Genomic DNA, 18,871 nt, shown 5'->3' with positions numbered 1-18,871 from the left:
CTGGGCTATTCGAGTGGTCACTACATACCCGTGTTTGTTGGCGTGTTGTTGCAAGTAATCATTTTATGCAAGCAAACTGCATACAGGGAGTCTTTATTGTTGAGGTCAGACATGATAATCATCTTGCATCTTAACCCACAAGCGGTTCCCGAGTAATCCGTTTAAATTGCGACTGACTATCATCAAAGTGAGACCTAGCAGAGCCCGTTCTCTGGACCTAGCTACTGTCAGTACACGATCCATGGGGTGGAGCTCCCCTGAAACTGGTCCCCTTGGAAACAGTGCAGTGCAGCGATAAACGTCCTACGTAAATAAGCATATTTTTAAATATGCATTCAAAAATCTTCAAAATCGAGAGTGCACACCTTTGTGCCACGCGCGAGCCACATACGAAATCTTAGGTCAGTCTGACAAACGGTCAGCGAGATATGCGTGCCACAGACACACACACACACAGACGCTTCTTGCTTTATAGATAGATAAGAGCTGCAAATATTTTCTCCAAAACTGCAGTTTTCATACTCAGAAATCTGCAGTTTGACACTTGAAGTAATGCAGTTTTTTTTTTGTAAGGGTCTGTTAGCCTGCTGACTGACTTCTTCACCTGTGCCTGTAGTAGGCTACTTGCCAAAGACATAGGCTATGAACTGGCTCCCCTGATTCTCAATATTTTTTCAAACGTAGGCTATTTTAAAAAATCATTTTAATACTTCATATAGGCCTAATTTATGATGTGCATGCAGCACAGCGAATCAAAGTTAATACAGGCTACTTTCCATTTTGCATACGTTCCGTTATAGGCTAACTAAAGCTTGACTGAAATATTGTAGAACAATTTAGTTCTTTTAAAAATGTATGGGAAGAGTGAAATCACATTAGTTTAGATGGGTCCTCGCATGTTTCTGCTGAAAAACTGCTCATTTCATCCCCAGCTGCACGTTATTATGAACACATTTAAAGGAACCATATGTAAGATTGTGGCCAAAACTGGTACTGCAATCACTTTCAAATTACTGTAGAGCGGTGTATCCCCTCCTCCTCCCCCCTAACTCGAGGTTGCCAACCCGGATGCCGAAACACTACTGACTAGATAGGTGGAGGGTGGCGCATCAGGCCAAAACACAACATGACAAAACACAACATCAACATCAGTTGAGGGCTGCAACTTCACTTTTTAAATGATAATATCCTGGCCGGACTACTGTTGTCAGTGATATAAGTATTTGAAATGAACATGATTTCTTACTGTCTACTGACTTATCAGGGCCATTTTATGATTAATTGAAACACATTTCTTACATACAGTTCCTTTAAAGCAGCGGTCCCCAACCACCGGGCCGCGGCCCGGTACCGGTCCACAGGACATTCCTAACCGGGCCGTAGCCTACGACATGAGTTTAAAAAAAAATGCATGCAAACTAAACTAAATTTAATTCGCAATAATGTCACGTTTTTACATGGCATAGGCCTATATGCAGTTGTTTGATTGCACGCATGTTTGCATTTTGCAAGGTCTATTTTCTTACGTCTGTCTGTCCCGCCTTCAACACTTTTACATATTGCCTTCAGCGCTGCGCAGCCTCAGGTCAGCTCACTTCACTTGATCAGTTCTTGGCGAACGGTAGTGTCACACAAAGTTAACTAAACTGCTAGAATGAGCAACAACAAAAAACAAGCATCTTTAGCAGGTCACTGGTGTACTGGCCAGAGTGTTTGAGTTGCGAGAGCCGCTGCAGAGATTTCTTACAGAAAAAAAGTCACCGTTAGCTGCACATTTTAGTGATGAGGACTGGGTGTCTAACTCGCTTACCTGTGTGACATATTCGGGTTGCTTAATGACCTGAACCTGTCACTCCAGGGGAGAATGACGACTGTCTTTAAACTGGCAGATAAAGTCGCTGCATTTAAAGCCAAGCTTGATTTGTGGGGACGACGAGTGGACCGTGTATTTGATATGTTCCAAACAGTAGTGGGTTTTGGGAGAGACTGAGGCAGGGCCCTTTCTCTCGCAGCTGGTGCGCGATAACCTTGTTGCGCTTTCAAATGAGTTTGAGCGTTACTTCCCATCCTCCAAAGATCCACGGCAAACCAATGAGTGGGTCCGCAACCCATTTGTCAATATCCCGAATAGTCCTAACTTGTCAGCGCAGGAGGAAGAGCAGTTGATCGAAATTGCTTAAGAGTGTGTATAAGGAAACCTCTCTGGCGGGTTTTTGGATCAAAACCAAAGCAGAATATCCCGAGAAAAGCGCTGAAAACGTTTCCCACCACGTATCTACCGGTATGCGAGGCCGGGTTTTCGGCAATGACTGCAACTAAGACCAAATTGTGCAATCGACTGGACATTTCAAACACACTGAGGGTGTCACTGTCTTCCATCACCCCCAGATGGAAGCTTCTTGTTGCAGGGAAACAAGCAGGGCTCCCACCGATTATATTCGTAATGCACGTTTAGTTCCCATGTTTTGTTCCCATATTTTGTTAAGCATGTTCACACTTATAGATGTAGCTTCAAGTTGTTCAATATTCATAGTTCATATTGTTCAATTTTCACTTCTTCAAGTTCACGTTTTTCACAAGAGATCGTTACCTTCACTGTTCATACATAACTGGAGCTAGTTCTTTTCAAGTAATGCATGCACAACACATATGGAACATGGAACCCCTGAACCCCCAACCCAAATTCCCCCCCCCCCCCCGCCGGTCCGTGAAAAAAAAAAAGGAATCAAACCGGTCCATGGTACATAAAAGGTTGGGGACCCCTGCTTTAAAGGAATATGCGATTATATTTCACAACTTTGCGAAGTACTGTGAAAGGCTGGCAAGAAAGCTGCAGAAAGATCAGGGGATTCACTTCCCTGTTAGGTAGGCCTAGGCTAGGCCAACAACACGCGCTGGAGAGATGCATGTTGACATCAAACCATGGAACGAACGCAAGTTTACCTGACTACTGTTCCCGCTGTTCATTCTTGTGACGTTTCTTCCTTGTTTCATGTTTATCTTCTTAATGTATGAGGCACTGTCGCTATAACTGTATAGGCTACTTGGGAGACGGGGGAGGGGGCCTATGCAACTTGTGTAGTGTGCGTATAGGGAGAACCGGCCCTGGACCTACCCATTAGTCTTTGCTCTGTGATCTTGACACAAATTAAATGAACTAAAATGGCATTTTTACAAACATTATTTAAAAATATATATCTGCCTATTCTTAAATTTTTTGGTGAACTGACACCATAGGTAACCTATGAATAATTGTCAATTATTAAATACTTATTATTGGGGGCCAAGCAGCGAAGCTGCGAAGGCACCCATTGTGTTTCTTAGTTTTCTTATTATTATAAATCCTCTGCCATTGAAGTCTATGGCAGCCCATAGAACCGTCTGGTGAAAAGTTGTGAAATTTGGCACACTAATTAGGCAGTACCCCATGATTAATTTCACCAAGTCCGCACCCCGAGCTCTCTAGCGCCACCAACAGGCCAAAGTTGGACATGCTTTCACACACGTAACTTCTGACCCGTTGGCTTGATTTTGAAAAATGAGCTATCCTTGGAATCCTTGGACCAAGCAGCGTTCAACGCACCCTATGACGTCATTTCCCGCCATGATGGATTTTCCGCCATTTTGGATTTTAGTGAAAGTGAAACTAACTTTTCACAGGTCACAAATTTTGTCCGATCGTCACCAAACTTGACACACATGATCTTCAGACCATGCCTCATTAACCCTCTATACCCCAATAGAATGTTACAACAATGTCTCTGATTCCTGGAAGTTCCAGGAAAAAAAGGCAATTTCAGTAATATTTTAAATAATGCAAAATAACTTAAAAAGTAAGGCAAAGTGTCAAATGCAAGTTACATTCATATTAAAGGTCAGAAACTGCTTTTTAAAAATATATATAATACATTGCCAATTATGTATGCACAATTTCCATAGACTGCCATTGATCTGAATGAAATGATAGAAATTGTGATATGATGACAACTAAAAGACTAAAAGAGAAGCTTTTCAATCTTAAAATATCATCTAAAAATATATGATAGACCAACTTAACTATTATATTGCAAAAAATATGAAACTGTTGAGTAGTTCAGGGGTTAATATTTTTTTTATCTAGTCTGCAAAGAGCAGCAGATGGAATTTTGTCATTTTCATTTAACGACTACCATTTCAGAACATTACAGCAGTTAGAATAGGCCAATATTATTAGTGATAAGGAGACCATTACATTGATACAACACAATCAAATAATAGTAATATAAATACTACTACTACTACTACTGCTACTACTACTACTACTACTAATAATAAAGGTATTGTTATTATAAAAAACAGCAAGAAAGAACTTCCGACTAAAACCTTATTATGTATTTATATATATATTTTTTATTATTATAACAACAGTATTATATTAATTAGACCGAAGCAACACAAACCTAACAGATTACATTTCATTAACTATTCAATAAACTATAACATACCATGAAACTCATGAAAACATGGTGGCATTTTGCACAATGGCGCAGAACAAGTTGAGCAGCCAAAAGAAGTTTCAATGCACCGCCCACTATTGGTGCGGCGCCCTGCTCTAATGCAACTTACACATCCCTTTTTCCTCCCCTCAAAGCGCACAAGTGAGTGGCCTTCTTTTAAATTCCTACTCACTACAAAGTCGATACCCAGGGTATTGATGCCCTGGACACCCCGCTTCCTGCCAAAAAAATCGTCACATAGGGCATGCACGATTTTAAGTTTGAAGGCTTTCAGGCCCCAGGTTTTCCTGCCCTTAGGAAGTGGCCTGAGCTGAAGCTGCCACACAATATATGCATTTATAATTGCAATATCAAACAGTCCCCAGAACAGGTACTTCCACCATTTCTTTCCAGTTCGCCCAACATTGTAGTAGCTTCGAAACTGGTCTAGATGGTCAACCCCTCCCATTTTCCTGTTGTAATCCAGGACCGCTTCTGGGCAAGAGATTAGATTAGCATTAAACTTGGATCTTTGCTTCATTTGGTCTCTGCCTGCATGATTGCTTGAAACTATATACACATCCCTTTTGTCCATCCACCTCAATACCATCATCCCATCCCTTCCCACTTTTCTGCTCTCCCCTATCATTAATTTTGGTTCCGTGATTTGCTTTGGAAAGCCTTTGGAGGTCTTTCTGATGGTGCCACAATAGTAGGTGTTATGATCAAGCAAGTCTCTCACCAAGGGAATAGAAGAAAAAAAATTATCTGCATAGACATGATAGTGCTTGTCCAAATATCCTCTAAGCAGATGCATAACTACTCGGTAGGCCAAACCTTTTCCCTGTACGTCATCTTTTCCCGTGTAAACATTGAAGGCGAGACAATAACCTGTCAAAGAGTCACAAAGGCACCATAACTTTATGCCCCATTTCACTGGTTTTTTCGGCATATATTGTTTCCAACGCAGTCTCCCATCAAATTTAATCATTGCTTCGTCCACAGACAGCGCAGACCAGGGCACAAGCAGTTTTGGGAAATTTTCTTGTAGCACTTGTATAAATGGCCTAACTTTTGCCAGCTTATCTGTATCCTCTCCTTGTGATCTGCACTGAAAAAATTGGCAAATTAATTCAAAGCGGTTGCGAGATATCCGGTCAGCGATATATGGCACTCGGACACATGGATCAGAGCTCCAGAAGTCGGCGAGGCAGGGTAAACGATGGATACCCATGAGGATATTGAAACCAATGAAGGCCCTCATCTCCTCCTCTGTTGTATCGTACCACGTGGCGGGGGGGTTGCTGGATGCAGCATACATATTTGTAAACTGCACTAGATTTGAGATGAATAACACCCCAACCATCTGCCACAAGATATCCAGCACGTTGGTCAAGATACATCTGGGGCCAGGATCAACCATACAAGGCTGGATGGAGGGAACTGGGATAGAGTCAGACCATGGTGGATCGTCGTGTGTTTGTACCCTTCCTCTCTGTCTCCTTCTCCCACTGTTTCTCCCTCTCACTCCCAAGCTTCCTCCTCTTCTTCCTCTCCCTCCTCCTCCTCCTCTCCCTCCTCCTCCTCTTCCTCCTCTCCCTCGACCTCTTCTATACTCTGCCCTGGCTCTCACTCTGGTCTCCACTTCTTCCTCCACTGCTTCACCTGCCTCCTCCGCCTCTTCTCTCTCCATCATCACCTCTTCCTCCTCCTCTCGCATAGCCTCTCCTACTTCATTGTCCTCCTCACCTTGAGAGCTGTGATCTGACACATCCGACAGATTGATCTGACAATGAAAGTTGCACACCAAAAGTCTGTTCGGATTCAATATTAGCCCTATCTACAGTCTGTAATAATAATAATAATAATAATAATAATAATACTAATCTATCTATCTCTCTATCTATCTATCTATTTATCCATCCATCCATCCATCCATCCAGCTCTCGCAACAAAATCTAGGTCAAAGGTGAACACCCCTGACGTAACCAATTGACATCCATTCAGAAGTTTTGTTGTCACTCGATATGGATTAGCCTACTCTGATGACTGCCATACTGAGCTAGCTAACAACGTATGGAAGTAATGCCAAATCTATGCCAATGTCTTGTATGGATCTAGCAGATTAGAAGACAGGAATGAAGAAATTTCATGTTTTCTGAATTTTTCGGCAAAAAGGTAAGACATCCCAGCGCCGCACTGCACTTGTTGAAGTGCTACACTAACTAACGTTAGTGTTAGTGTTCAACGTTAGTGAAAGTTAGCTCTAAACTTAGCAATCAACTTAGCGATCACTGACATATTTTGTTTACGGTCATATTCTTTTATTGCCAACATTACATTTACAACTTACATCAGTGTCATTGCCATCCAATATGGGAAGATCTTCTTCCAGCACCTGAGATGGATCAGTGCACATCAAAACCGTCTCGGCCAGACTAAACCTGCGGCGTTTCGGTGCAGAAGACATTATCTCTTTACCTGTTACTCTGTCTCGTGATTTCGGAGGCTATAATGTTTAGAATTGTAGCTCCTGACGGCGGGAAAAGAAGTAAATTGTAACAAATCCTATGATTGATGTGACACAGTGACATGAGTAACGATTTGGCAGATAGCATAGGCTACTGTAACTTTGAGACTTGAGTCCTCATTCATATCGGCTGAACTGCTGCGGCCGCACGGAGCAGATAGGCACATCTCGTAGCATAAAAGATCAACATATATCAAAGCCTACAAGCAGATTTTTTTGTTTTGATGGCTGGGGAAAAGAGTAAAGTGTTACAAATCCTACGACTGCTGTGCCAAATTGATCATGGCAAGATGAGTGACGTTTGTTAGATATCTTGGACACATGCCCTCATTCATATCAGCTGAACCACAGCGGCCACGGAGCAGAAACAGGCACATATCGTAAAATAACGCAAATATCTAAAAATAAATCAATACAAACATATGTGTTTGATTATGACAATACATCGAAGGGGATCTAAAATATTGATCTGTAGTGTACATAAGCTGTAGAAATTAAGTGATCGCCTGTATTCATCCATGAAAAAACACTGGCCGCTCACGGCCGTTACGGGGAAGAACAGCACGGCCGGCGACGGCCGTTACGGGGTACAGAGGGTTAATGCATTGCTTTTTGTCTTCGGAAATAAAACCGTTCGCGCGTAACAGCCAATCGAAGTTTGCGGCGAAGCCGCCAAACAGGAAGTGAGCTCATATCTCAGCAACCCATTCATCTATCATAACCAAACTTAGTACATGGACTCAGGACTCAATCAGGGGGACGCTCAAGAAATCTGGTGACCTTTGACCTCTAGGGGGCGCTGTAATTAAGAAACATGCCTTTTGGCCTGTAGCTGCAGTTGTGGTTAGAATTAAAACGCACTAGTGGTGTCTGGTAATACTTTTGGAGGTCCTTAGGCCGACCGATGTCGACTTGTGATGTCATCGTAATTGATTCGGCCGCCATATTGGATTTAATCAAAAACACGTACAAGTTTTCGCTGGTCACAAATTTCAGCGGATCCTCACCAAAATTGGCAGAGACCATCTTCGGACCATGCCTTATCAGTGCATTGATTTCTGGAACAATTGAAAGAAGCATTGGCCTGTACCAGCCAATCGAAATTTGCGTTGAAGCCGCCAAACAGGAAGTGATTTCATATCTCAGCAACACTTTCATGTATCAAAACCAAACTTAGTACATGTACCTCCGACCCCATCGGGAGGACGCTCAAGAAATCTGGTGACATTTGACTTCTGGGGGGCTCCGTAATTGACAAAAATGCATTTTGGCCAGTAGTGGCTGATGCGCATTATTTTGCAATGGAAGTCAATGGCAGCCCATAGAACCGTCTGGTAAAAAGTTATACAATTTTGCACACTAATTGGGGACAGTCCAATAATTCATTTCACCAAGTTTCATGCCGGTACCTCAAGCGCTCTAGCGCCACCAACAGGCCAAAGTTGGATTTGTGTTCACGGACTTAACTTTTGACCTGTTGACCCGAATGGCAAAATGAGGTATCATTGGAATCCTTGGGCCAAGCCGAGTTCAACACACCCTATGACGTCAATTTTTGACCTCTCTGTTTAAATCACAGCAAGTGTGATCATATCTCAGTCAATCTTTTATTTTTGATGTGAAACTGATGACGGCAAGTTCCATCCAGTTCATTCTAAAGCATGCGTGCAAGGGTAGGGTGGGGTGGGAGGGCAAGGGCGGTTGCGGCGGTGGGCTGGCTGGGGGAGGGGGTGGCGACACTCAGCCCTGGTTCAGCTCCACAAAATCAGTTATGTTTTGATGTGAAACTTGACCTTGTAACTCAGCCAATCTTGTGTTTTATGGCATGGAACTTGCTGTGACTGCTTAAGGCAATATGTCTGATGCAACGGCATTGACTTACATGGCAAATCTGGCCTGCTGAACTACTGCTTGGCCCCCACATTGCTGCTTGCAGCTATATTTTAATAGTTGTATTTCATTTCATTTCATTTGTAAATACTTAATAAACTAGATGTACCGCATAGCGGTACAACATATGACCGCCGCTCAGTCCTGTACATCCATTCCGCGAAAATAAATCATATTAATGAATTTGTCTCCATCTTCTATTCCATCCCCCACTCTTGAAACTTTTGTGTATGCTTGTTTGGAATGTGTGTTTGCACACATTCCGCACACAAAGTAGCCTACTGGCGCTGCAAAGGTGAATAGATTTGTTTCTGGGCCAAAAAAAATGTAGCATTGTTATAAAACCTTTAAAATCTCTAAACAATCACAAGTAGGGCAGTTCATCACAGTCCATCCATTGCAACTGGACTGATGAAAGGTACACCTGTAGGCTACATTGTATTTGGGAAAAGCAGAAGGTAGCAGCATAATGTATTTATTTATTTATTATTAAACAAAACAATCCCTGTCAGTTCCATGCAGTTTTCAACAGCTATCAAGAAGAGAGGTATTCAGCTTTATTGTCAATGCACAAATTAAATACCAGTAGTCTAAAACAAAATGCCGTTTTACCCAGTGGTGCAAATAACTGACATGTCCAAAAGGGCCTTCATGAAATGCGTTGCGAGACTGTTCATACACATTTTAACGGGCAAAGTTGAAGAGCTACTGTCCGTTATTGTTTGTGCAAATAATATGCTGATTCATGTTCCCTTGCATTTTGCAACTATGAGGTCCATGGTTAAGCTCAATCTTTTGACGCAATCTTTTGATTTTCACCCAGCCTAGTCCATGGTAGGCGCCCGATAGAAATATTGTTTAATTTGCGATTGAGATATCCACGCACTGGCGTCCCCCCTGCAACGTGTTCGCCCCCCGGTTTTAGAGCTATTCTAAATGATGCAGAAAAACTAATTCACGCCTTTATCACTAGCAGGTTAGACTACTGCAATGCACTTTTCACTGGTCTTCCCAAAAAACATCTAAAGAAATTGGCACTCATACAGAACTCTGCGGCTAGACTTTTAACTAAGACTAAGAAGAGAGAACACATCACCCCTGTGTTGGCTGAACTGCACTGGCTCCCTATTTCCTATAGAATTGATTTTAAGGTTATGTTAATTACTTACAAAGCTCTGAATGGCACAGCACCTTCATATATCTCTGAGCTTTTAATATCTTATCAACCACAAAGGAAACTTAGATCATCCAATTCTAATCTTTTAATCGTACCCAAAGTGCTCCACAAACAAAGTGGAGAAGCTGCTTTTATCCATTATGCCCCCAAACTATGGAACACCCTGCCTCTGTACATCAAGCAGGCGAGTTCAGTAAATATTTTTAAAAAAGATCTGAAAACATACCTGTACAGGAAAGCTTTTAGTTAACTCGTCTTATCCTGTAGACTACTTTTTCAGATTATTCTACATCTGCTGCTATTGGAGGGCGCAGCCAGCCAGAAGCAGATGGGCTCCCCCTATTAAGTCAGGTTCTGCTCAAGGTTTCTTCCTGGAATATGGGAGTTTTTCCTTGCCACAGTTGCCATATGGCGTGCTTGTGGGGGGTAAGAGGGTTAAGGCTGCCAGTCTTATGACATGTCATTTTCTATATTTTTGATATGTTGCTGAGTGGATCATAAACGGCCCCAGCAATGAAGAAATGTGATTGATAATGACTGACTGACTATTATTTTGTTACATGCTTCAAATGTAAAGCACTTTGAGCTGCATTCTGTGTATGAAAGGTGCTATACAAATAAAGCTTATTATTATTATTATAAATGCAAAAATGCATAGAGGGAGTTATGACAAAACCGTGACTGTTAACAAACTATAAGCTATATAAGGTAGGCCCTATGCTAGGCCTATTACACAACACAAATTGTCACTAGGCTATGCTGGCGACCCAAATAAAATCTCCTTTGGAACCAATGGCTTACACCTTACAGTATCAAGCTGCCACCTCTTGGCGAAAAGTTAATAGTTTTGCATAATACATTTCACATAGATCACGGAAAGGGCGAATGAAGTGGACACTTCTAAATGGAACCCAACCCACTGTACAGTATCTCACACCCTAAACACGCACTTCGAACAAACAAAAAGCGCCTCAGTCTCACGGAATAGCCATAGGCAAAACTGTATCTGACCGGTGTAACGTTGGTACTAAATCATCCATCGCAAAGAATGATTTTTGTAGCACGTGCAACAAATATGTGTAGGTACAGCCCTGCCCTGAATACATCTCAACGTGCGCTCTAAAACATCTGGTTTAAATGGAGATGTAGATCATCACGGGTGCGTTAATAAATCTACATTGCGGCGAGTTGACACAAATTATTCACTTTGACGAATTTATGTAGTTTCAGTTACTTTACTTTGAGCCATGCTCTTCCTTACTTGAATCACCTTTGAAAATAGAGGATTGAAGTAGCCTATATGGGTGTTTGGGAATGAACGTTGACTCAGATGCTTTTTGAGACCTTGAGCAGAAATGTCCCAGCCCGGTGTTTAGAATGCATCATAGACAGGTTATCTTTCAGGTAGCCTGTATATTTTCCATTAAAAAAACATCACGTAGCGAACGTGTTGTGGCTAACTCACTTAGCTCCTGTTAGTAGCCTAGGTTATGGTCATAAGCAAATGAGATGACAGTCGAAAGATACAATTAGTGCTGTTATCGATTTGCTTGGTAGCCTATAAAGGCATTTATGGTTTTCTACAAATACATCAATAATCAAATTCGTTCTGCTATTGATAGGATTAACGTAGCCTACCTGCAGTAAAAAACAAGCATGTCCGATAAACATTCTCAGATTTATTTGTATTTGTAGGAAGCGTAGTGTCTTTCCAACCCACTTTAGATTAACTTCCAACAAAATTATGTCTCACTGCAACGATGCGCCATCTAGTGGACAAACGACTACTTATCGCCAATACTGGAAATGCAGCCATGATGATGATGATGATGATGAATATTTATTTTGGCTTTCTTTTAATCCTACTGAATTTGTAATTATGTATCGGCCGTTCTAATACCGATAGTATGTGGGTGCCTGTGTTTGTGTGTGCATGTGTATATGTGTGCACCACCATATACAGGCCAATGAGTGTACAGTCACTAAATGTACACATAACTTAATTTTTTAGACCCCCCCCCCCCCCCATGGATGAAATTCTACGAAACTTGGCATACCCCCAGAGAATGTCAGGTTAATCATACACATAAAATTTGGTGCAGTTCTGAACGTCTTTACTGAAGAGAGGGGCGATTAAAGCAGAATGATATTGCATTTTAATTTTTTACCGGGGGGGGGGGGGGGGGGGTGCAAATCACAAATGAGTGATTATTGGCTAGGTTGATGTGGGCCCTTGAGACCAACATACCATAACAATTTCTTCATCCTCGGTGCCACGGTTCAGGTAGTTATTTAGGAAAAACTGCATTTTTTGGGTTTCGGGGGGCCCAGCGCGGAGGGGGAGTGGCCCCTGGGGACCAAACAAATTTTTTCCGAAAAAGTCTAGTGGGGCTACATACCCACCAAATTTCATGTGCCCCGGTGTTTCGGTGCCCCGGGTATGGTTGACCAAAATTTCAGGAAGTAGATGACTGGGGGAAAAAAAAAACAACAAAAAAAAACAACTTTGACAATCCCTATATGACCGCTTCGCTAGCGGCGGTCATAATGAATGTACCATCAACATTCTGATTGTTAAATTGGCAATGTTTGTTGATTGGCAATATAGTCAAGAATAGTTAAAAAGGTAAAGATCAAAATAAAAAGAAAACATAAAACATACAATGTAAAATCATAATTAATAATTAATAAAATAATAAAAAAGAATAATTAATAAGCAAAAAACAAAGGCAAAAGTAGTAAAAAAGTAATGCAATGTAGAATAATTTTCAAGGCAGATTCAGAATTTGTAACTTTGTAAAAGTTGGTTCCAGAGCTGAGTTGCATAGCAGCTAAAAGCGGCTTCACCATGTTTAGTGCAAACAGTAGGTTTTACTAACAGGTTTTTCACCTGGGACCTGAGAGGACGAGAAGGTGTGTACTGCTGAAGCATGTCTGATGGGTATTTAGGTTCTGCTCAATTTACTGATTTATAAACAAGCATTCGTGTTTTAAAGTCAATTCTGACTTACTGTAAGCCAGTGCAGGGAGTTGGAGTAATGTGGTCAGTTCTTTTTAGTTTTTGTTAGAATCCTTGCTGCTGCATTTTGTATCACCTGAAGCTGTTTAATAGTCTTTTTAGGAAGGCCCTGTGAACAGTCCATTGCAAATTCCAGTTTCAAATTCAAGTTCCTGTTTTTAGATAAGCTTCATTGTCTATCTATGGACTACATTTCCCATGATGCTTTTTTGGATGTCATGACTCTGTAAAAGACTACAATTCCTAGAATGCACTAAAACTGACACAGGTGTCATGAATCAATGATTATATGTAACCTCATGCACTGTTTCACTTAATGTGCTTTACTCTGCCTGAAGAAGGTCATCTGACCGAAAGCTTGCACATAGAGTAAAAACCTGTTTGCAAAGACTTGAGTGTGCGGATTTTTCTTTACTTTTCATTGAATTACTTGTTAATCCAGCACCTCAACAGATGAGCGGTGATTCTTTTGACTTTTTTGTCAATTTTTCTTTTGAAAAAAGATGAAAACTCATTGGATTTATTAGTTGAGAGAAGATCAGGTGCTAATTGTGAGGGGGAATTGTTAACTTATCAACAGTTGAAAATACTGTAGAATACGAGTGTTATTTGAACTTCTACTGATAATGTTAGAAAAGAAAGACTGTCTTGCTTTGCCTATTTCAGAGTTATATGTGAGGAGCATCTCTTTATGGATTTCATAGTGGATCTGAAGTTTGTATTTATGCCATTTTCTTTGTCTTCCTACATTCTCTTTTTAGAAGTTTAACCGCTGGATTTTGCCTCCATGGTGCTTTCTGTTTTTCCTTAACTTTCTTGAGTTGTAATGGAGCAATGTCATCCATAATGTTTGCCATTTTTGCATTGAATTTATCAAATAAGTCTTCTACCGAGTCTGACAGTTGACTTGACTCGGTGAAAGTGCTTGCTCAAAGAGAGTGTGTGGGGACATAGACACATCAAAGTACACGCAGAAATGATCGGATAACGCCAGGTCTTTAACAGCTGTAGAGACATTGAGACCCTTTGTGATCAACATATTATTATTTATATATTTTATATATTATTTATAACATATTACTCACTTTTCCACATCATCTCTGTACAGCCTGTCCCTGGAGATGTGGTTACACCTGAGCAACAGGAGCTGCTCAATACCCAGCTTGAACGCATCAATTCACTATTCCGTCGCCAGTTGTCCGTGCCTCTCATGGGTAATGTATTTGCTCTTTTAAACTGTGGTCTTTCAGATCCCCAATGCATACAGATGCATCTCGAATACGAATACAATCCCCATAAGTCCCCATGATTTATTTCAAGAAGTGAAATTTTCATATACTCTACATTCATTACACATGAAGTGAAAATGTCAAGCCTTTTATTTTTTTAATGCTGATTATGGCTTACTGATCTCAAAATATTAGAATAAAAAAAGTTTACAATACAGAAATATCAATATTCTGAAAAGTTGGCTGGCCTACCAAGCATATTAATACCATGGTCCGCAAACCTGTTACTAGTAGTTTTGGCACTGTGGGCAGGTGCCAAGTCCTGCTGGAAAGTAGTTAATCTCATCATCCCCATTTGATTTATGTTATAAACATATACTTTCATTTGGGGTTATTTGTAATGGCATTTTTCCATTTCCCAATAAAAATGAACAATGATCATGTTTTCCTCTACTTTGAATAAATGACACCTCTTTCATGACCCACTCTTACTCTGAAGTTATGTACTGCAGGTGTTATAGGAAGGTACATAACTGGAGGTGCACAAAGAAGAACTTGTGTAAATGGGAGAATGACTCGAAGTGGAATAGGCCTACTTCTTGTCGAGGTAGTTAGAGGAATTGTTGAAGGTCCAAGCCTATCATACTGTGTGTATTTGCTTATTAACAGTATTGAAAAAAAATGGTAACACTTTACTTGACTGTGTCGACATAAGTCATAACTATGACATGACACTATCATAAACATTATAAACATGTATGACTTCTGTCATTAACTGTCATCCAGTTTTTGTCATGACAAGTTGACATCGTTTGGGTTGTCTTGATTTGGACAACTTGAGATTGATGGATGACAGGATGGCATTGCCAGAGGAGTTTGTCATGACAGCTTGACATACACAGAAAATCCACCTCTTTTTGTGTTCATGACATGTTTGACAATGATTATTATAATTAGATGTGCAAGATTAGAGACCAATTCTAGCACTTGGTCAGATAGATGTGTGACAGGATATTTCACAAAACTGGATGTCATGAGCCTATTATAACAGTGTAATGGATAGATTCTTAGACCTAAAGTAAAGTGCTACCATTTTGATCATGAAGATATCATGAAGGATAGAACTGACTGTCATGACACCATTATTACAGTGTAACAAATAAATTCTTTGAACTCAAGTGATACCATTTTGATGTCATTAAGATATGAAGGATAAGATAAGCTTAGGTATCATTGCACAACAAATAATCTTTTTAAAGGAACACCAGGTAACATTTTTGTGTACGTCTTCTTCGTAAGTCGGTATATGGTTAAATGACTCATTACAGGGCAAATGAAGACTCTCTCGCCCGCCCCTACTGCCTGTAGGAAGAATATCCCGCTTGCAAGTTCAGTGTATCGTACCTGCCAACTATCAGTCTCACAAAGTCTTAGACATTGCGAGAAGCAGGATTAGTTTACATCCTGCATCCACAGCACAGAGGCAGGCTAACGAAATGCTAGCGATTGTTGCAAATGTGTGTATAATGGCAAAGCCAGCGAAGAAGCAGCGAAAACCCTTGACGGAAGATGCAAAGAAAAGGAAAAGAGCTTCAGACCGAGCGAGGGCTCGCACACGTATCAACACGTACAGTGTTTCCTAGAGAAAAAGCATCAGGCTTGCCTGGTGTCCCTTTAACACAATGTGCTGTTAAAATCTTTACAGAAAGAGGTGGATTTTCTGTTTGTCATGTCATGACAAAGACGTCCTCTGGTAATGTCATCCTGTTTAATGTCAAGTTGTCTTAATAAGGACACTCCAAACAAATTGAATGTCAAGTTGTCATGACGAATACATTTTCTGTTAATGTCATCCTGGTTAATGTCAAGTTGTCATTACAAAGACATCCCAAACATATTTAATGTGAACTTGTCATGACCAAGACAACTTCTGGTAATGTCACTTTGATTAATGTCAAGTTGTCAAAATCAAGACCACCCAAACAATTTGAACATTTTGGCTTTTCTTTGAAGAAGAACCTTGGCTCAAAGATCATTCTGATCTGTCATGTGCCCCACAGATATGGACGCTACGTATGAAGAGTACAGTGAATGGACAGAAGGGGCTGTGCCCAAAATGGTCTCCCAGAGCTACAAAAGGTCTCTACAGCAGATGGAGATCATCAAACCTTTTGAGGAGGCTTTGGTAACTAGTAGGATAATGTTCACTGTAATTGAGCATGCAACAAATACATTTATATCAGAATTCATCATAAGAAATTGTGTGATTGCCCATGGCCAGATGATTGACCAAAGGCTTCTGTGAATCAGCCTTGATGCTCTGGCAAGTATTTTTCTTGCAGTCAGCATTCAGTCTTGCATTTAGCCAATAGAGTGAAAATTATGTCAAGAGAAGTGTAAGAGGCTGCTAAAAGGAAAAGTGGGTTACTTAATGACATGAAAGAGTAGACCTAGTTTAAGAAAATTGGCTTGAAAAAGGGTAAATCTAGCAAAGGCATTTGGTATCACTGAAACAGTCATTTTACTGCGTTGATAAAGAATGTCATATGCCTACTAGGGCTGTAACGATATACGATTCGAAACCAAAATCGCGACATTCATATCCACGATACTGTGTCGCTGTGTGAAAAGGCAGAATCGCGACACACCCTTTCTAGTGTTTCACGCAGTGCTTTGCAGCTTACACGGCCGCAAAAGCAACCCACAACTCCCGCTTTACTTATCGGTAGCCTACGTTGTCAAAAAACAAATAAATAAATAAATATACTTATATAAATAATTATTAATAATAATTAATAATTAAATAATAATAAAATAAATAATTTCATACTTCTCCTTGCTTTCATTGTAGACTATGTGTGCAACTTTACCAAACCGTATAGAAGTAAACCCCCTCTCCTTGCCCCGCTCTCTCTCGTGCTCCCTCCCTCCCCCTCCTGCTCAATGAACACGCGCGACTTAAATAAAACATTCACAATCGTGAAAGCAAGGACGCATAGACGACTAGCTAAATTACTGTTAAATCCACTTAGCATCATTAGCATGCTGCACATATTTGTTTAAAACTCTTGCATTGAAGTTGACTGATCATCTCAATACCAACGTTTCCCAAAAGCGCCTGTCCCAAGGAGAACAAGTATTATCTTGAAACTTAAACACACATGGGGAAACTGAACAGTCCAATCAGTAGACTATGATAGGCTAAGCTAGCCAACTATGCTGCTTTGTTTACAATATTTCCAGGCTTCAACCAGACAGCTGAATTAAAGAGGTAGAGTTGTAATAAAAAATAGTAGGCCTAGGCTATAGGCTAATCTGCATAAAGTGTGCTTTCATAAATATCAGTCATTCAGAAAAATATTTTGATATTTATATATAAAATAATAGATCGGCATCAACATCAAAAGGTATAAAAACGTATCTCTCAAAGTTTTAAAATCTCTCCTTCAGGTAGCGCAGCACTCTCATATCGCTGTGATGCGTGTGTCCCATTGAGTGAGACAGACCAGACGCACACACAAACTTCTGTTTGGTAGCTGACGAACCACCATTGAACTGGATTGATAATGATAACGTTAGCAAACGACTCACAAGTAAACAGCAAACAAGTAAGGCATACATGGTACGTGTACGGTATGTCTGGTACATGATAAACGTTAACACGAATTAATATTCAACTACACGTCTCTCATTATTAAAGCTCTGATATCACTGCGATGGCAACTCCGCCCCGCTCAAAGGAGAGGGGGAGGGAGACGCATACACCACACGCGTCCAAAACTCAGCCAGGTGGTCGCTGAATAAAACTCCCACAAATATCTCGGAACAACGTCGGCATTACTTAATCATATGATTGACCAGTGTTCGTAACAGCTACCGCTAACGCATGCATACGGATAGCCTACAACTTAGCTATTTGCAGCTCCCTAGATACAATGGCAAGCATGTTTTATAGAACAGGCATTCATTCAGGGAGGGAGACACACACACACACATACCACACGCGTCCAACACTCAGCCAGGTGGTCGCTGAATAAAACTCCCACAAATACCACGGAACAACGTTGGCATTAGGCTACTTAATCATATGACCAGTGTTTGTAACAGCTACCGCATGAATATGGATAGCCTACAACTTAGCTATTTGCAGCTCCCTAAATACAATGGCAAGCAGTTTTATAAACGATCATTAAGCATTAAAAAAAGTAGCCTACCTATCTATCATTCGTGTTTTCCATTTGGACCCACAAACTTGCTTCCACCTTCAAAGGGTATCGCAATATTTCAGCTAAGTCAAACAGTGCTTTGAAAGTTTAAAGTTTACTGTTGTCTTGAAGAGCAGGCTTTCAGCACTCTGCTCGTGGGGGAGGGGCAGTCTGCACGGAGCTGCCTGTGGACGCCTGTATGTAAATAATGCGGGGAAAAAACTATCGGCGAATGCAGCGGCTTATCGGCCGATGCCGATACACGTAAAAAATGCAAATATCAGTCCGATATATCGGCCGGCCGATATATCGGTCGATCCCTAGTATGGATATAGTGAGCGTCTAG

The 18,871-nt window shown here is 40.8% G+C and overlaps 1 protein-coding gene across 2 annotated transcripts in view; it reads left to right on the top strand.

Moving 5' to 3' along the window:
- The window catches only part of sart3 (spliceosome associated factor 3, U4/U6 recycling protein), a 151,332-nt gene that overhangs the window by 13,520 nt on the left and 118,941 nt on the right, over positions 1 to 18,871 (top strand). For both annotated transcript variants that reach the window (XM_076270131.1, XM_076270130.1), the window contains exons 5-6: positions 14,200 to 14,305; positions 16,381 to 16,505. In XM_076270131.1, coding sequence (XP_076126246.1) covers positions 14,200 to 14,305; positions 16,381 to 16,505 — 231 coding nt within the window. The remainder of the gene's footprint in view (positions 1 to 14,199; positions 14,306 to 16,380; positions 16,506 to 18,871) is intronic.

The sequence above is a fragment of the Alosa pseudoharengus genome, unplaced genomic scaffold (assembly GCF_046254945.1).
Source record: "Alosa pseudoharengus isolate Yale_2024_CS ecotype anadromous, Long Island Sound unplaced genomic scaffold, YU_APseudo_1.1 YU_APseudo_1.1_scf_6, whole genome shotgun sequence".
Lineage (NCBI taxonomy): Eukaryota > Metazoa > Chordata > Actinopteri > Clupeiformes > Clupeidae > Alosa > Alosa pseudoharengus.
The sequence above is the reverse complement of the archived record's forward strand: the minus strand, read 5'-3'. Positions and strand labels throughout refer to the sequence as shown.